Source organism: Hylobates moloch, unplaced genomic scaffold (assembly GCF_009828535.3).
Source record: "Hylobates moloch isolate HMO894 unplaced genomic scaffold, HMol_V3 SCAFFOLD_5, whole genome shotgun sequence".
NCBI classification, from domain to species: Eukaryota; Metazoa; Chordata; class Mammalia; order Primates; family Hylobatidae; genus Hylobates; species Hylobates moloch.
The window spans coordinates 132,745,155-132,763,528 of NW_026652280.1; the positions used below are offsets into that span (position 1 = coordinate 132,745,155).

General features: G+C 40.4%; 1 protein-coding gene and 1 long non-coding RNA gene across 2 annotated transcripts in view; one reads left to right on the plus strand and one right to left on the minus strand.

Annotated features, from left to right (window-relative positions):
• On the plus strand, positions 1–12,234 carry DNTTIP2 (deoxynucleotidyltransferase terminal interacting protein 2). The gene is made up of 7 exons (XM_032155324.2): positions 1–378; positions 1,613–3,201; positions 6,236–6,374; positions 8,783–8,878; positions 9,768–9,932; positions 11,213–11,322; positions 12,070–12,234. Exons 1-7 carry the CDS (start codon positions 4–6, stop codon positions 12,161–12,163), a joined length of 2,568 nt encoding a protein of 855 aa, XP_032011215.2. The 5' UTR covers positions 1–3; the 3' UTR covers positions 12,164–12,234.
• Positions 593–18,374, minus strand: part of LOC131383541 (uncharacterized) — a 21,132-nt gene continuing 3,350 nt past the window's right edge. Inside the window, exons 2-3 of the long non-coding RNA XR_009213682.1 lie at positions 3,981–4,054; positions 593–940 (exon numbers count right to left, since the gene is read on the minus strand). This is a non-coding gene — a long non-coding RNA (uncharacterized LOC131383541). The remainder of the gene's footprint in view (positions 941–3,980; positions 4,055–18,374) is intronic.

Below are 18,374 nucleotides of genomic sequence, written 5' to 3' on the forward strand. Positions count from 1 at the left end.
CGGATGGCATGTAGGTGCGTTTTCACAATTCATGTGAACGGGTACGCTAAGGCCCTCTGTCACTGCGGGCTTCGCTGCCCCCATGAAGATCTTTCCCAGCAAAAATCTGGCTTGTCTTCTACAGCTCTGAAGTGCACACTTAAACCCTGGCTCTTTGTCTCTGACCGCCCTGGCCGGAACTGGCTGGGCGGAGATTCTCGCGAATTCTCGGATCTACGCGGAAAACGCGCTCGAGGCAATTCTCTGACGCATTTCCGGAGCGCCAGGGAAGAGGGAAGTCGTGGTGGTCGCGGGGGAGCCGGAAAGATGGTGGTTACCAGATCTGCACGGGCTAAGGCCAGCATCCAAGCCGCGTCGGCTGAAAGTTCCGGGCAAAAGGTAGGAAATCCAGTCTTCCCTACTTCTCGCCGCTTCGCAGAGCCGCGCTCAGGCAGGCGGGGCGGCGCAAGGGTCCGGTTAAGGGTGAGGACCTGCCGACAGAAAGGACCCGAGCTTGCCGCGCGCTTGGGTCTCCCAGGCCCCGTGCTAAGCCTGTCACGGAAACTGTTTAGCCCTCACCACTGTCTTTTAAGGCAATTTTTAGTATGGAAGAGAGGTTAGATAACTTTATTTGGGTCGTTCAACTCCTTAATGCAGAAGCACAGTTCAAGCTTTTAAACCATACTGTTAACACGGTACCAAGGAGGGTTAATTTCGGCCACCATGCACAAGCCCCATTTAGGTGGGCTGGAAAAAAAGCTTCGTTTTCACGTGGGGAGGCTGGCAGCTGTCCAGCATCACCTCCTTAAGGCGTGAGGAGGGCTGTGGTGTCGTCGCCTGGTGACTCTTAGTGGCGTTAGTCGGCTGTCTCATTCTGACTCTGCGATGCAGGGAACAGAGCGGCGGCGATTTTTTCCTGTACGTAAAGGTAAGGGCGGCGACTGATTCCATCAGTGTGTTCCTAAACGCATCGGTGTTCAGAGTTAATATTCCCTTTGTCCCTTCTTCTATAGGTGGGTCAGAATGTTGGTGTACCCATTATATTTGACTTTAAACAGAAAAATTTTAATTGTTCTGCTTCTGAAGTTACATGTAGGAAGGATGAGGCAAGTGAAGTAAATGCGGGGTTGGATCCAGTGTTTAAATTTTGATTTTATTTTGTTTGTTTTTGATTCGGAGTCTTGCTCTGTCGCCCAGGCTAGAGTGCAGTGGCGCAACCTCGGCTCACTGCAACTTCTGCCCCCAGGATTCCAATAATTCTCCTGCCTCAGGCTCCTGAGTAGCTGGGATTACAGGTGCGCACCAACACGCCCGGCTAATTTTTTTACTTTTAGTAGAGATGGGGTTTCACTATGTTGGCCAAGCTGTCTTGAACTCCTGACCTCGTGATCCACCTGCCTCGAACTCCTGACCTCGTGATCCACCTACCTCAGCCTCCCAGAGTGCTGGGATTACAGCCGTGAGCCACCGCGCCCGGCCAAATTTTGATTTTTTAAAAATCATGAGTTGGGCGGGTTTTTTGTTTTAAAGGTAATCTTGTTTGCTGGGTTTTAGCTTTTGGGATCAGTACTTCATTTGCTTTGCCCTTGTTCCAGCCCTACCTAAATTACAGTGTGTTTTCTCTGGTTTGCAGAGTTCTGCTGCTAATGGGATTCAAGCGCATCCAGAAAGTAGTACTGGATCTGATGCCCGAACTGCTGAGTCACAGACCACTGGGAAACAAAGTTTAATCCCTAGAACTCCTAAAGCTAGAAAAAGGAAGAGCAGAACTACAGGCTCACTACCAAAGGGGACTGAACCATCTACGGATGGAGAGACCTCTGAGGCAGAGTCAAATTATTCTGTGTCTGAGCACCATGATACCATTTTAAGGGTAACTAGGAGAAGGCAGATCTTAATTGCATGCTCCCCAGTTTCCAGTGTTAGGAAAAAGCCGAAAGTAACTCCAACAAAGGAGTCTTACACTGAAGAAATAGTCTCTGAAGCAGAATCTCATGTTTCAGGTATTTCTAGAATTGTGCTTCCCACAGAAAAAACGACAGGAGCCAGAAGAAGTAAGGCTAAATCTCTGACAGATCCAAGCCAAGAATCTCATACAGAAGCTATATCTGATGCTGAGACATCAAGCTCAGACATTTCATTCTCTGGAATTGCAACTAGAAAAACCAGGAGTATGCAGAGGAAATTAAAGGCACAAACTGAAAAGAAAGGTAGTAAGATTGTACCAGGAAATGAGAAACAGATCGTGGGTACACCTGTGAATTCAGAGGATTCAGATACCAGACAAACTTCCCATTTACAAGCAAGATCTCTTTCTGAGATAAATAAGCCAAATTTCTATAATAATGACTTTGATGATGATTTCTCCCACAGAAGTTCAGAAAATATATTAACAGTGCAAGAACAGGCCAATGTTGAATCTCTTAAAGAAACAAAACAGAATTGTAAGGATTTGGATGAAGATGCCAATGGAATAACAGATGAGGGGAAAGAAATTAATGAGAAAAGTTCTCAGCTGAAGAATCTTTCTGAACTTCAGGACACTAGCCTTCAACAGTTAGTTTCTCAGAGACATTCAACCCCCCAAAATAAAAATGCTGTATCAGTGCACTCTAATCTGAACTCTGAGGCTGTAATGAAATCATTAACTCAAACATTTGCAACTGTGGAAGTAGGCAGATGGAATAACAAGAAAAAGAGCCCCATAAAAGCAAGTGACTTGACAAAGTTTGGTGATTGTGATGGTAGTGATGATGAAGAAGAGTCCACAGTTATAAGTGTCAGTGAAGACATGAACGGTGAAGGGAATGTAGATTTTGAATGTGATACCAAACTATACACGTCTGCGCCCAGCACATTTCAGGGTAAAGATAATTCTGTCTTACTAGTTCTCAGCAGTGATGAAAGCCAACAGTCTGAAAACAGTGAGAATGAAGAGGATACTTTATGTTTTGTTGAAAATAGTGGCCAAAGGGAGTCATTAAGTGGAGACACAGGAAGTCTGTCATGTGACAATGCATTGTTTGTAATTGACACAACTCCTGGAATGAGTGCTGATAAAAATTTTTACTTGGAAGAGGAAGACAAGGCAAGTGAGGTTGCCATTGAGGAAGAAAAAGAAGAGGAAGAGGATGAAAAAAGTGAAGATTCATCAGACCACGACAAAAATGAAGATGAGTTTAGTGATGAAGAAGACTTACTAAATAGCACAAAGGCTAAACTGTAAGTTTTTCCTTTATTTTTATAAGTTTTTGATACATGTATTTCAAGTGGTTAATTTACCATAAAAATATGAAATGTTAGCCTGGGGAATGAGAAAATCGCCGCCTTGGGTTCTTCATGGAATGGCTCTTCTATCCAGCATTTCCCTTGTCTTTTTGGATACCTATTTTAGTCATATTTTTCCCACCAATCATAGCTAAAGGTGCTCCTTTTGGTGACATATTAGAAATCAATCTGTTGGATGCAGTGACTCATGCCTGTAATCCCAGCACTTTGTGAGGCTGAGGCAGGAGGATCACTTGAGCCCAAGTAGGTGTTTGAGATCAGCCTGGGCAATATAGGGAGACCCTATCTCTACATAAAAAAAATTTTTTAAATGAGCCATGTGTGGTGCCCTGTGCGCCTGTGGTCCCAGCTACTTGGGGAGCTGAGGTGGGAAAATTGCTTGAGCCCTGGAGATTGAGGCTGCAGTGATACATGATTGTGTCACTGCACTCCAGCCTGGGCAGTAGAGGGAGATGTTGTCTCAAAAAAAAAAAAAAAATCATATGTTAAGATTTTTGTATGTGTTTGTTAAGAGCAGTAAGTGACTCGTGCCTGTAATCTCAGCACTTTGGGAGGCTGAGGCAGGTGGATCACTTGAGCCCTGGAGTTCAAGACTGGCTTGGGCAACATGGGAAAAACCCATCTCTACAAAAAATTTAAAGAAAAAGCTGAGCATGGTGGCAAGCACCTGTGGTCCCAGCGACTGGGGAGGCTGAGGTGGGAGGGTCACTTACTTGAGCTCAGGTGGCAGAGGTTGCAGTGAGCCATGATCACGCCACAGCACTCCAGCATGGGTGACGGCAAGACCCTGTCTCAAAAAAAAAAAAAAAAAAAAAAAAGAATATGTACTCTCTTCTGCTTGCATTCTTTCACTCAGAATATTGTTTCTGTAATTCATCCACGTTACTGTATATACCGGTAGTTCATTCTTTTTTATTGCTGAGTGGTATTCCATTGTATGACCATACAACAATGAATTTATCCATTCAAGTAATGATAGACATTCGGATTGTATCCATTTTTCAATATTGTGAGTATTTGGGAATTTAGAGTTCCATAATGTCAAATGATCATTTAAGATTGAGTGCAAATTTACTTTGGGAGGCCGAGGTGGGTGTATCACCTGAGGTCAGGAGTTGGAGACTAGCCTGGCTGCTGGGCGTGGTGGCGGGCACCTGTAATGCCAGCTACTTAGGAGGCTGAGGCAGGAGAATTGCTTGAACCCGGGAGGTGGAGGTTGCAGTGAGCCGAGATCATGCCATTGCACTCCAGCCTGGGCAACAGAGCAAAACTTGGTCTCAAAAAAAAAAAAAAAAAAAAAAGATTGAATGCACCCTAAGCTGGGTATGGTGTCATGTACCAGTAGTTCCAGCCAGGGGACTACGTACATACATTCAGGGTTGAGAATTACTGCCAAGACACTGCACTAGAGTGATTTCACTTTCCAGTAGAGGTTGATTATGCTTTCAACTACTCAGTGTATATGGATAATTAGGGAGGAAAGTTACTGTAAGTCCAAGTGTACTTGCTTATTAAAAGGACCCTTCCATAATATAAAGTAGAAATTATTACATAAATACAGCAGGAACCCGGGTCAACCCTAGAAGATCCCAATTTGGTAGGTCTGGGGTATGATATTTGTATTTTTAAAACACTCCTGTGGGATGGATGCTCATTGCTGTTCGAGACTCGCTTTAGAGATACTAGCAAATGCCCTTAGTCACCCAGGAAAAAACATTGAAGTTTTGATAACTTGGAAGTTCAAGAACCTAGCTTTCTCATTAGTTTTAGAAATGGAGATGTATACATTTATTAACTCATTACCTATATATGAAGTTGAATTGTCAGGTATATTCTCTTCTCTCCTTTTCTGTAATTTATAAAATCTCTTTACAAAATCTATTGATATTTTATATGGCCTTAATCTTCTTTTTTTGTTGTTGAGATGGAGGCTTGCTCTGTCGCCCAGGCTGGAGTGCAGTGATGCGATCTCGGCTTACGGCAACCTCAGTCGCCTGGGTTCAAGAGATTCTCCTACCTCAGCCTCCCTAGTAGCTGGGATTGCAGGCGTGCACCACCACACCTGGCTAATTTTTTGTATTTTTAGTAGAGACAGGGTTTCACCATTTTGGCCAGGCTGGTCTTGAACTCCTGACCTCAAGTGATCCGCCCGCCTTGGCCTCTCAAAGTGCTGGGATTACAGGCATGAGCCACCGCGCCCAGTGCCTTAATCTTCTCTAAGAAAATCTGGAGCATATCCGCCGTGGCTAACACATTGAAACCCCGTCTCTACTAAAAATACAAAAAAAATTAGCCGGGCGTGGTGGCGGGCACCTGTAGTCCCAGCTACTCCGGAGGCTGAGGCAGGAGAATGGTGTGAACCCGGGAGGCGGAGCTTGCAGTGAGCCGAGATCGCGCCACTGCACTCCAGCCTGGGCGACAGAGCCAGACTCTGTCTCAAAAAAAAAAAAAAGAAAGAAAATCTGGAGAATAAATTTGGATGTGTTCCCCCAAAACCTTTTTTGTTTAATTCATTGTTCATCCAGAGTTTCTTCTAAATGACTTTACTAGATTGAAAATATTTACAGGAGTTTAAGACCAGTTTTGGCAACATATTGAGACTCTGTCTCTACAAAAAAAAAGAAAAGAAAAAATGAGCCAGGTGTGGGGTGCGCACCTGTAGTCCCAGCCACCAAGGGAGGTTGAGGTGGGAGGATCACTTGAGTCCCAAGAGTTCAAGGCTGCAGTGGTCACCACTGCACTCCATCCTGGGCAACAGTGAAACCCTGTCTCAAAAAATAAAATAAAATGATGAAAAATATATTTATTTAGAGTTTTTTCAGGAATTCCTTGTAAAAATAAGATGCTTTTTTTCTTTATTGTGGACAATACAAGGGAAGAGAAGAATAAGTGATTTTTTAAAATGACATCTTACTTGTTTCCATTTTGATTTAATTACTTGATCTTTAAGTGATGATTTCTTTTTCAGTCTAAAATTGACAAGCAGCAGCATAGACCCTGGTCTGAGTATCAAGCAGTTGGGTGGTTTGTATATTAATTTCAATGCAGATAAACTACAGTCTAACAAGAGAACCCTAACACAGATCAAGGAGAAAAAGAAAAATGAGGTAAGTTAATTGTGCTGTTAGGTTTTCACAGAACTAACCAATCATTTTTAGAAATTAGTCCTTGGTAAAAGACTAATTTTCCTACAGTGAAACCACACTGGCCTAATGTGTTAGTTTTTTCCTTCTCTCTAAAACAGTCATTTCTTTTTACCATAAAATCCTATCTATGAATGATAATGCTTTAAAAATAAATCAATACAGGGTCAGTGTTCCTCATCTTAACACCCACCAATTATGATCCCAGGGGTTTTGTTTTTTTCCCTTTTCTTGCTATACTTTTAGTTCTTAAGTTCTTAACTAATGTAGACTGTTGAGAATCTGAAAGCTGTAAATGCCTGCCTGCCTCTTCCACCTGGAAAAAAATGCACATGTGCATATAGACATTTTACATATAATTTCAGAAGGAATTACTGTTACGGTAACTTTACCCAAACGATTAGCTTTAGCCAACACCTTGCACTGGTTTCTCCTAAATCTATTTTCTAGCCTTGATGCTTCTCACTTTCACTTTCAGACCTTTAAATCCAAGTACCTATTTGTTCATTTAGATGTCCTCAGGCACTTGACCTCACTAATTCCCCTTTCCCTGCCTGAACCAGGAATCCTCTTTTTGTATTCTCTCTTCTGGCTAATGAAATCAAAATCTGTTTTCCTTTTGTAGTCAGTCACCAAGCCTCTAGGGGAAGATGTTTCTCTGCTTCTTCCTTTTCAAGCGACTGTCACCAGCTAGTGCAGGCCTTTGTTTCTCATCTAGACTACTCCAGTGGCTTCCTTACTGATCTTGTTTTCATCTTCTTCTTCAAGCCATCCTCCATACTTGTAGATTTCTCTGTCTAAAAACACAAATCTGGCTGGGCAAGGTAGCTCACATCTATAATCCCAGCACTTTGGGAGGCTGAGGCAGGAGAATTGCTTAAGCCCAGGAGTTTGAGACCAACCTGGGCAACATAACAAGACCACATCTCTCCTCCCTGCCGCAAAAAACACACCACACACACAGGTGTGACATAGTATTCTCTTAAATCCTTCAAGGTACCTCTCTACCCCACCCAACAGTCATGTGCTCTGTTCTTGCCACTGAAGACTACTGTAGGTGCCTGAACTTACCCTGCTTTTCCCCAAGCAAGTGCAAAAATAATTGATCGTTGCCCTTGGGGAACATTTTACCTCCAGTCCTTCTCACAGCCCCTCTATTTCCATAACATCTAGCATAGATCTGATTCATTATTGATCATGTGATATGTTAACTTACCATCTTTTCTTTATATTCCTAAAACAGGGTTTTTCAGTCTCAGCACCACTGATGTTTTGGGCTGCATAATTGTGTTGTGAGATGTTCCGTGCATAGTAGGATGTTTAACAGCATCCATCTTTTGCCCACTAGATGTCAGTAGCATTCTTCCGTATCCTCACCAGCACCAAAAATGTCTCCAGACATTGCCAAATGCTCCCAATTGAGAACCACTGTCCTTGAGCGTCGTACAGTACTTGACACACAGCAAACTCTTAATCATTTGTTAAGTAAATATGATGCCCCCTTTTATGAGTGATAGGAAAGCCTAGATGGCTACCTATACCACACAGAAACATCTAGGCCTGAACCTGAATTGTGTGGCTGACTGTTAATTTCTGAGTTGATCATTTCAAATGTCAGTCCCAAATTAATGCTTGTACTATATTCCTGTAAACTATTTTGAGAGCTACAGAGCAGTCTTACTTGGTTCTTGTACTGAGAAAAATACTAATTAACCTGAGGTTCCTTTAATCACACAGAGTTTTAGGAGAATATAATCATCCTAGTCAAGTAACAAAAGTACAGAAATCACTTAGGAAAAGATAAACAGATTTGACTGCACACATTTATTTATTTATTTTGGAGAAATGGTGTTTTCCTATGTTACCCAGGCTAGTCTTGAACTCCTGGCCTCAAGTGATTGTCCTGCCTTGGTCTCCTAAAGAGTTGGGATTACAGGCATGAGCCACCGTGCCTGGCCTTTTTTTTCTTTTTTCTTTTTTTTGGGGGGCTGGGTGGGGGGAGACAGGGTCTCACTCTGTCACCCAGGCTGGAGTGAGTGGCACAGTCATAGCTTGCTGCAGCCTCAAGCTCCTGGACTCAGGTGATCCTTCTGCCTTAGCGTCCTGAGTAGCCGGGACTACAGGTGTGTGCCACCATGCCCAACTAATTTTTTTTTTTTTACACTCAGGGTCTTGCTATGTTGACCAAGGTGGTCTAAAACTCCTGGCCTCAAGTGATCCTCCTCCCTTGGCCTCCTCAAAGCACTAGGATTATAGGTGTGAGCCACTTTGCCAGGCTGACTAAAAATTTTAAAACTTATAGAAGTTTAAACTGTTCAAAAACTTATATAACATTCTGACATTATTTTAAAACCAATTTTATGTTTTTATAGCTTCTGCAGAAAGCCGTCATTACACCTGATTTTGAAAAAAACCACTGTGTTCCACCATATAGTGAATCAAAGTATCAACTTCAGAAAAAACGCAGAGTAAGTACAGTGACTTAATTAAAATGCTTAGATATGTTTGGCTATATATTTTCAGCTTATACAACATAACTGCACAATTAAACTGTATCTGTTGGTCTATATATGAGTCCAAAGAAAATAATTACAGATTTCTAAGGGCTGTAAAATATAGTACCATAAACACATTATGTATAGATTTTCACATCTTTGCAGCCACAATGGTGCATATATAAGTAGAGTTTTTTTTTTAAATATATATATATATATATATAGAGATTGCTTCTATCTGCCATTTCAACTAGTTATCCAGAGAGCTTGGAGGAAAGTTGAGGATGGTACTGTAGTAATGTTACTATAATATGGAGCACCCTGGCACATGGTAGGCACTAACTAAATACTTGTTGTATGAATGAAACGAAATTAAATAACTTGTAGGAGTTTTCAAAAGAATAGTATTTTATTTTATTGTAGAAATAACACAAGGTTCTGGATCCTTATATGAGTGGCTTTCTGAGACTCCTGGGTGACTGAATAAAAATGTTTACATATAAGCTCTAGAAATGAAAGTGTTTTTGTACATTTTCTTACCGCATATAGTCTGTTTTAGACAATAAAAATTGAAGTTGTGTGTTATTCTCCCAGCAAGTCAGCGGTTACTCTCTGAGACAGAAAATAGATTTTACAGAGCCCTCATTTATGAAACTGATAATCCTGTGCCTAATTTAGCAGAGAAGTCACTTTTTGTGATTTAATTCCTTTTATCTCTATGATTCTGGATTTAAGTGCTTTCAATAAAGTAACCATTTGTTTTTAATTTACAAAATTTTCTGTATGTGTTACTTCAGGGGAAATGAATTATAATGTATACTCTTAGCTGTTAGAATGTTTATGTTTGAAATCATAATTTCAGAAAGAACGACAAAAAACAGCAGGGGATGGCTGGTTTGGTATGAAAGCTCCAGAAATGACAAATGAACTGAAAAATGATCTCAAAGCACTGAAGATGAGAGCCAGCATGGACCCGAAAAGATTTTACAAGAAAAATGATAGAGATGGTTTCCCCAAGTACTTCCAGGTATGAAGCAAACTGAATAGTGATGATGATCTGTGAATTTCAGTCTGGAAAGCACTATAGTGATCTTTAAAGTTCACTCCTAAAATAGAGGATATTTCCATTGTGCATGCCTAATGTATGGACCGTATCTGTGCAGGCCATATAAGAATGGCCATTACCCAATTCAGCCACTAACTTTTAATTTGATCACATTTAGAGAGATGGTGTTACAAGTAGTTTCCAGGTCAGCTAAAACTTGTTGAACCTATAAAGTTCACTATGTGAATGTATGAATAGTACCAGCCTAACAGCAAGAGTCCATACAGGATGGAGGGGTAAAGAAGGTATCACGTGTATTAATCCAAGTTGGTTTTTAAAATGTTTTCATCTGTTCATGTTACACCTCTGCTCAGAAACATTCAGGGATGAATTATGACAGGATTGGGTCTGTATCCCTTAATTTAGCCATTAATAATCCATACCCAAACGAGTTCACCTGCCTTTCATCATATAGCCCAACAAATTCCAACACACTTAGCCACTCAGTCTTGTCAGAACATGTACATACCAGTCCCTGCATTATTTGACTTTGCATATCCATGGTTCTTGTTTGCTTGGTGAAATTTTACCCATACAAATTCAAGCTAAATTGTCATTCTTTGTTAAATCTGCCTTACCTCTCTTAGGTACAATTGGTCACTTTGTCTTCAGAGCATCTATAGTGTTTTGTTCAGCACATGTTATGCTTTAATATTTTAGTTACTTTTTTGTGGAGGTGCCTTAAGACTGCAGGCTCCTCACTGCAGGAACCAGATGTTGTTTGTTTCCCTAACATGTAACACAGTGCCTGGTGCATAGTGATCACTGTAAATTTTATTCAGTTGAGTGTATGAACAAATATAGAATGATCACTAAGTAGGCCAAGCTGGCAGCCTTTGTGATGACCTAGGAAACCAAATAGGTATGTAGTAGAATTTATGTGTCTAATTCATTGATTTGGGAAACTAGAACAAAAAGTATATATTATCTGTTCCACTTTTCTCCTTTAGTTACACTGTGCATCATGAATTTAGTGTTTAGCAAAGAAATTTTGGATCTACTATAAACTACTGAAGAAACATAATAGCACCACTGTGCTACTTTTTTTTTTTGCTTTAAATAAATGGCAAAATTTACATTACTATTAGTGTAATGTAAGCTTGTTCTTTCCATTCCTTTCTCTAAATATAATTAGAGCTACACTGAAGTATGAAGGCATCTTGGCACTCAGTGCATGACTTATTTCAATCAATTGTTCACAGATTGGAACCATTGTTGACAATCCAGCTGATTTCTACCATTCACGAATTCCCAAGAAGCAAAGGAAAAGAACTATTGTGGAAGAACTGCTGGCTGATTCTGAATTCAGAAGGTAAAGGAATTTATATTTATTTTATAATATGTATACTTTGCTTTAAAATATGTATAACCTTATAAATTTTCAAATAATTTAAAAATAACTCATTTAAAATAACCCATAACATTAACATGAATATATATTTTTATGAAAAATAATTTAGTGCAAATCTCTTTAATTTCTGGCTTAACTAAAGACAGAGGCTCATACCTGCTTCTGCAGATACCACACATCACGTGGCCCCTGGAAAACACTACACTCATGAGAGAAAAGGGTGAAAAAAGCGATTAATGCCTTAGTATTCTTGAGAAAATAGTTTTTACCTAATGAATCCCTTGAAAGGGTCTACTCCACAGACCACACTTTGAAAACCATTGGTCGGTTCTAAGTAATATATATATCATACTGTGCATTTTCAGGTTAAGTGTGACTTTTTGTTTTGCTTAGTCCTGATTTTTGTGTTTTTATCCCTCAAAAATGTTTAAAGCATTTGATACAGCCTGGTGGATGGATATAGTGCATATATAGATCATATATGGATATAGATGATATATGGGTATATGGATAGATAGATGGATATAGTGCATATAGTAGGAAAGTCTTCCTACTACAGTTGCCATTTTTTCTCCCTAGATTGCAAGCAAGTGCTATGAGGTCAGAGACTATACTTGTCCACCACTCCATTCCCAACTTTTACCCTAAGGTTATATTAACTTCTAATGTTGATATATCCAACATAAAGGTCTGATTTTTCTTTTTCAGATACAACCGGAGGAAGTACTCAGAGATCATGGCTGAAAAAGCAGCAGATGCAGCAGGAAAAAAGTTCCGAAAGAAGAAGAAATTTCGCAATTAAGATTTACCAAGCAAACTGCAACATTTTACATTGCTCCTTTATTTACTTATTAAAGACGTTTTGAAAACTAACACCATCATCTAAATTAACTTACCATAGACTGGCCCTGTTCATACAGGAATTTGTATTTGGAAAAAGTTGATTTGAGAATCAATTACATGCCCTTAGAAAATAGGGGTGTCTAAAAGGCCCACCCTGGCGTAGACTCTTTAAGGGAAAAAAGGAAAAAGAATCTCAACCATTTTAAGATAACTGATGGTTTGTAAAGTTTTCAATGCTTAGTTATTTAAAGAAAATTTAATTAAAAGATAGGAAGTATAAAGTTTGCTAACATGTTCAAAGAACTTTAAAAGATCAAAGATATATAAACATTATTGTAATTAATAGGTAGTTTTATGTGTGTATGTGTGAGTGTGTCTGTGTACGGGACGGGAGACGGTACAGAGGCAATGCCCTATAGTTAGCTATAAAATTCAGATCCGGAAAGTTGGGATACAAAGATACGAAGAATATGACCTAGAAAGCTTGGGCAGAGGAGCTGTTTTCCTTGCTTGGCAACTGAAACAGGAAGGAATAATTGGTTTTTATCTAGATTAAGTGTTGTGGTCCAAGTAAAACAGGATTAAACAATATAATTTTGAGTTGGCCAGGGGTTCTTTTAAGTTAACCCAGCTTACCTCTTCTCCAGTGGTACAGTATGCACCCTGGCTAAGCTGGTTTCTGGCACCCAAGGAGTGTTGGTCATTTCTGTTGATACTTGGTGAGTTGTAGCTTCCTTTTACTATTCACTTTACCTCTATTTTTCCAGCGTACTGCTTCCTTGAGATATCAGCAAATATGAAATATTTTTTTAATAATAGTTTTGGGGTACATGTGTAGAACATGCAGGTTACATAGGTATACACGTGCCATGGTGGTTTGCTGCACCCATCAACCTATCTACATTAGGTATTTCTCCTAGTGCTATCCCTCCCCTAGTCCCCCACCCACAACAGGCCCCAGTGTGTGATGTTCCCTTCCCTGTGTCCATGTTTTCTCATTGTTCAACTCCCACTTATGAGTAAGAACATGCAGTGTTTGGTTTTCTGTTCTTGTGTTAGTTTTCCGTTCTTGCTGAGATGGTTTCCAGCTTCATCCATGTCCCTGCAAAGGACATGAACTCTTTCTTTTTTATGGCTACGTAGTATTCCATGGTGTATATGTGCCACATTTTCTTTATCCAGTCTATCATTCACGGGCATTTGTGTTGGTTCCAAGTCTTTGCTATTGTGAACAGTGCCACAGTAAACATACATGTGCATGTGTCTTTATAGTAGAATGATTTATAATCCCTTGGGTATATACCCAGTAATGAGATTGCTGGGTCAAATGGTATTTCTGGTTCTAGATCCTTGCGGAATCGCCACACTGTCTTCCACAATGGTTGAACTAGTTTACACTCCCACCAACAGTGTAAAAGTGTTCCTAGTTCTCCACATCCTCTCCAGCATCTGTTGTTTCCTGACTTTTTAATGATTGCCATTCTAACTGGCATGAGATGGTATCTCATTGTGGCTTTGATTTGCATTTCTCTAATAAGCAGTGATAATGAGCGTTTTTTCATGTTTGTTGGCTGCATAAATGTCTTCTTTTGAGAAGTGTCTGTTCATATCCTTCACCCACTTTTTGATGGGGTTTTTTCTTGTAAATTTGTTGAAGTTCTTTGTAGATTCTGGATATTAGCCTTTTGTCAGATGGATAGATTACAAAAATTTTCTCCCATTCTGTAGATTGCCTGTTCACTCTGATAATAGTTTCTTTTGCTGTGCAGAAGCTCTTTAGTTTAATCCCATTTGTCAATTTTGGCTTTTGTTGCCATTGCTTTTGGTGTTTTAGTCATGAAGTCTGCCCATACCTATGTCCAAAATCTCATATTTACTGCTTGGAGTCGCAAGCTAGTAATAGCAGAACTGACAGTAACATTCATAGGTGGAGTTAGGGAAGCATCTATGTCTGTTCTCTTTTATAAAAAAACTACCTTTGTTTCTGGAATACTATGTTTTGCCTTCTACTGGATTAAATAAGGACCCAGTATGAGAGAATTGTCTCCTTTAGTGCTTCTGGCCTTCTGCAGATACCTTGATATTTAAATAATGGATGAAGTTATGTTTTGCTTTTTAATAAGCAAGTCTTTTGAGAAACAGGTTTTACTGACTTTGGCCTGTGTCACTAAACTCAATTCACCTACTGGAACTTTTTTTTTTTTTTTCTTGAGACAGTCTCACTCCATCACCCAGGCTGGAGTGCAGTGGTGCCATCTCAGCTCACTGCAACCTCCGCTTCCCAAGTTCAAGCGATTATCATGCCTCAGCCTCCCAAGTAGCTGGGACTACTGGGCATGCCATTAAGCCCAGCTAACTTTTATATTTTTAGTAGAGATGGGGTTTTTGCCATCCTTACCTCAAGTGATCCACCCACCTCGGCCTCCCAAAGTGCTGGGATTACAGGTGTGAGCCACCGTGCCCAGCAAACTGGAACTATTTGAAGGCTTTATACCAGAAAAGTGTAAAGAATCCAAAGGGCTGCCACCGTCAGGTGTGCTGGTGAAAGAGACCTTCAAGATACCCCTGAGAAGATCTGGAAAGATTTCTAAAAGAAAGAATGCTGTATTTATACACCATCTGGCTCCAAAATGCTTTTTTTTTTTTTTTGGAGACAGACTCTTCACTCTGTTGCCCAGGCTGGAGTGCAGTGGCATGATCTCAGTTCACTGCAACCTCCGCCTCCCAGGTTCAAGCAATTCTCCTGCCTCAGCCTCCCGAGCAGCTGGGATTACAGGCACCCACCACCACACCCAGCTAATTTTTATATTTTTAGTAGAGACGGGGTTTCACCATGTTGGCCAGGCTGGTCTTGAACTTCTGACCTCAGGTGATCCACCCACCTCAGCCTCCCAAGGTGCTGGGATTACAGGTGGGAGCCACCACGCCCAGCCCAAAATGTTCTTAAGACAAAGTAGATGCTGTAAGACCACAGTTGAAAAAGGTGGGCTCTGGGCTAGGTTCTTAGCATCTAACACAATCAGTTCTGTGTTCAGTGTTATGCTGTATGATAAACCAACTGCTCTAGAGAAACACCAATATTCCTCTTACTGAAACCTGGGAAAATGTCTTTTTTGGGTCCCATAACTACATGTCACAAAAGGAGTGGGGAGCGGGGAGGCTATATAAAAAAGTTCAACAAAACCTTAGTAACTGGTATACATTAATAGGATCCCATTCTTAGAAACAGCAAGTTAAAGAAAATATCATAATGGGAAAAAAAAAGTTAACATTTCTGAGATATGTACCAGGTATTCAGTCTCTCAGGCAGTGACAACTGTTGTTAAGAATAATAACCTACAATAGATCCCAAACCATTGAAAAATGTCCAATTGTTTACTTAATGGAATTTGTACTATTTAATTAGATTAATATCTTTATTGAAAGTTTTCAGTAAGGGTTGAAACAAAAAGGGCTTTCTAATTAACCAATTCCCCAAGCATATGTCTAATTAAAATGTAAAGTGCAATTATTCTCATTGTCACATAGTTTTTGAAGCAAAGAAAAAGCTTCCAAGAAGTAGGGTCAATACCATGACCTATAATTAAATGTCATAAGCGGATCAGTGTTCTATCAAAGAAATTAGACATCTCGAACTATGAAATGTAAAGTTAGGTAAGTTTGTGCATAGAGGATTTCTAGGAGGACATACAAGATATACCTTCAAATCAAGATGGCCCTGTAGTTCCTCAAGCTCAATTTTATCAATTCCAGTTACCCTCATTTCCAGTTCACTTTAGCGAATCACTATTATGGCCTTAGACTCATTGTTTGAGAATTCAGTGGTCAAGATTCTTAAGACTACTCCAGTCTGTATCTGTTATCTGTTACCCTGTTAGCCTTCCCTTCAGTTCTCTCCAACTTAGCCTTTGCTGCAATTTGGAATTACCTATGGTGGCTTCAAAATGCTGATGCCTGGGTCTCACCCCCCAAACATTGTGAAATCATGATTTCAAGCCTTTCAGCCATTCATTCTCTGAATCCTCTATCCCCATGAAGATACATTTCTCTCCCTAACCAATCTAGACCCAATTCATCAGACATTTCAAAAATTCTTTGTATGCCCCACTAGTCTCTTTATTAATAGTCTTGGTTTCTGTTACTCTCGCCTCACCAATCCCAGTCAGGGAAACACTCACTATTCTTATCAGTCTAGATTATTGAGATTCAGGAAAGTATAATGAAGCTATTGACTCTCAGCTGGGTTTTCACTGCTACTCCACAATCCATTTATTCAATTTTAAATACTTTCTGCCAAATTCAGTCATTCATCCTGCAAGTCAGCTAACACAAATAATTGAGTCCTGTGCATTATATAAGCACTTGGGTACAGCAAGGAAGCTAATGCAGCCTCTACACCCAAAGAGCACGCAGGAGATACAGGACACTTCCATTCTCCCAGAACCCAACTTCCACGCCTAGCCTCAGCAAACTACTTATTCCTCCTTCACTAAACCAGCCACGGCCATCTGATGAAGGCTGTCTTACCACCTCATGGCCCCGCCAGTCTAGAGAAACTGTTCCTACATACTGCTATATTCAATTTTTTTCTCAGTCTTCATCCCTTCTAACCAGACAATGTCACCTGACACTACTGATCTTCCCCTTGAGGCTTGAGCTGCTCTGCTTCGGTAGGAAGATCGGCTTCTTTCATTTAGCATGTTTTCAAGGCTTATTAATATTGTAACATGAATCACTACTTCATTCCTTTTTTTGCTGAATAATATTTCATCAAATAGGTATACCAGATCTTGTGTATCCAATCATCATTTGATGGACATTTGGATGGTTTTTACTTTCTGGTTATTAAAAACAATGTTAGCCGGGCACGGTGGTTCACACCTGTAATCCCAGCACTTTGGAAGGTTGAGGCAGGCGAATCACTCGAGCCCAGGAGTTCAAGACCAGCCTGGGGCAACATGGTGAAACCCATTCTCTACAAAAAATACAAAATTAGCAAAGCATAGTGGTGCACGCCTGTAGTCCCAACTACTCGGGAGGCTGAGATGGGAGGCTCCCTTCAGCTCAGGAGGTCGAGGCTGCAGTGAGCCATGATCATGCCACTGCACTCCACTGCACTCCAGCGTGGACAACACAGCGAGACCCTGTATCAACCACCACAACAAAAATAATGTTGCTATGGATATTCCTGTACACATTTTTGTGTGGACATGTTTTTAGTTCTCTTGGGGATATACCTAGGGGTGGAATTGCTGGGTCCTATGGTAACTAATATTTAATTTTTTGAGGAATGGCCAAACTGTTTTCCAAAGAGGCCACACATTTTACATCCCCACTGGCAATGAATGAGGGATCCAATCCTTGCCAATGCTTGTATTGTCCGTCTTTTTTATTACAGCCATCCTACTGGGTGTGAAGTGGTATCTCATTGTGATTTAGAACTGAAAAATTATTTTAAATAGTAAGATAATCTAATGAGATATAAAATTATTTAAAATATCAAAAGCCTTCTTATATATAAATAATAACCAGTTACAAAATATAGTGGAGGAAAGGATTCCAACAAAAAAGATAAACTATCTGGGAATAAAGTTAAAAAAAATCAAGATTTATATTTAACACACTCCAGAAGAGCACAGAAGGGCTGAAAATGAAAAGTCATAGCTGTTCTTTATTTCCTCCTGCTGCTCTTACACAGGAAGACTCAACATCCTAATTAGTTCAATTCTCTCATTCTCTCTCTCTCTCTCTCTCGACAGAGTCTGGCTCTGTCACCCAGGCTGGAGTGCAGTGGCGCGATCTCAGCTCACTGCAACCTCCACCTCCCAGGTTCAAGTGATTCTCATGCCTCAGCCTCCCAAGCAGCTGGGATTACAGGCATGTGCCAACATGCCCAGCTAATTTTTCTATTTTTTGTAGAGACGGGTTTCACCATGTTGGCCAAACTCATCTCAAACTCCTGGCCTCAAGTAATCCACCTGCCTTGGCCTCCCAAAGTGCTGGGATTACAGACATGAGCCACAGCACCTGGCCCAATTCTATTTTAATCTATAAATATAACATGACTCCAACAAAAATACCTCCTAAAATTAGAGCCAGACTAGCTGTAGCTAAAGCTCATGTGAAAAGATGATAAGGAATTGTGGTTTTACCAATAGACCTAGCCTTTC

Excerpts from the sequence above, each read along its gene's own strand:
- DNTTIP2 (XM_032155324.2), top strand. The coding sequence starts at position 4 with ATGGCATGTAGGTGCGTTTTCACAATTCATGTGAACGGGTACGCTAAG. Across the intron at positions 379-1,612 it reads CTGAAAGTTCCGGGCAAAAG|AGTTCTGCTGCTAATGGGAT; the intron begins GTAGGAAATCCA and ends TCTGGTTTGCAG. Across the intron at positions 6,375-8,782 it reads AGGAGAAAAAGAAAAATGAG|CTTCTGCAGAAAGCCGTCAT; the intron begins GTAAGTTAATTG and ends ATGTTTTTATAG.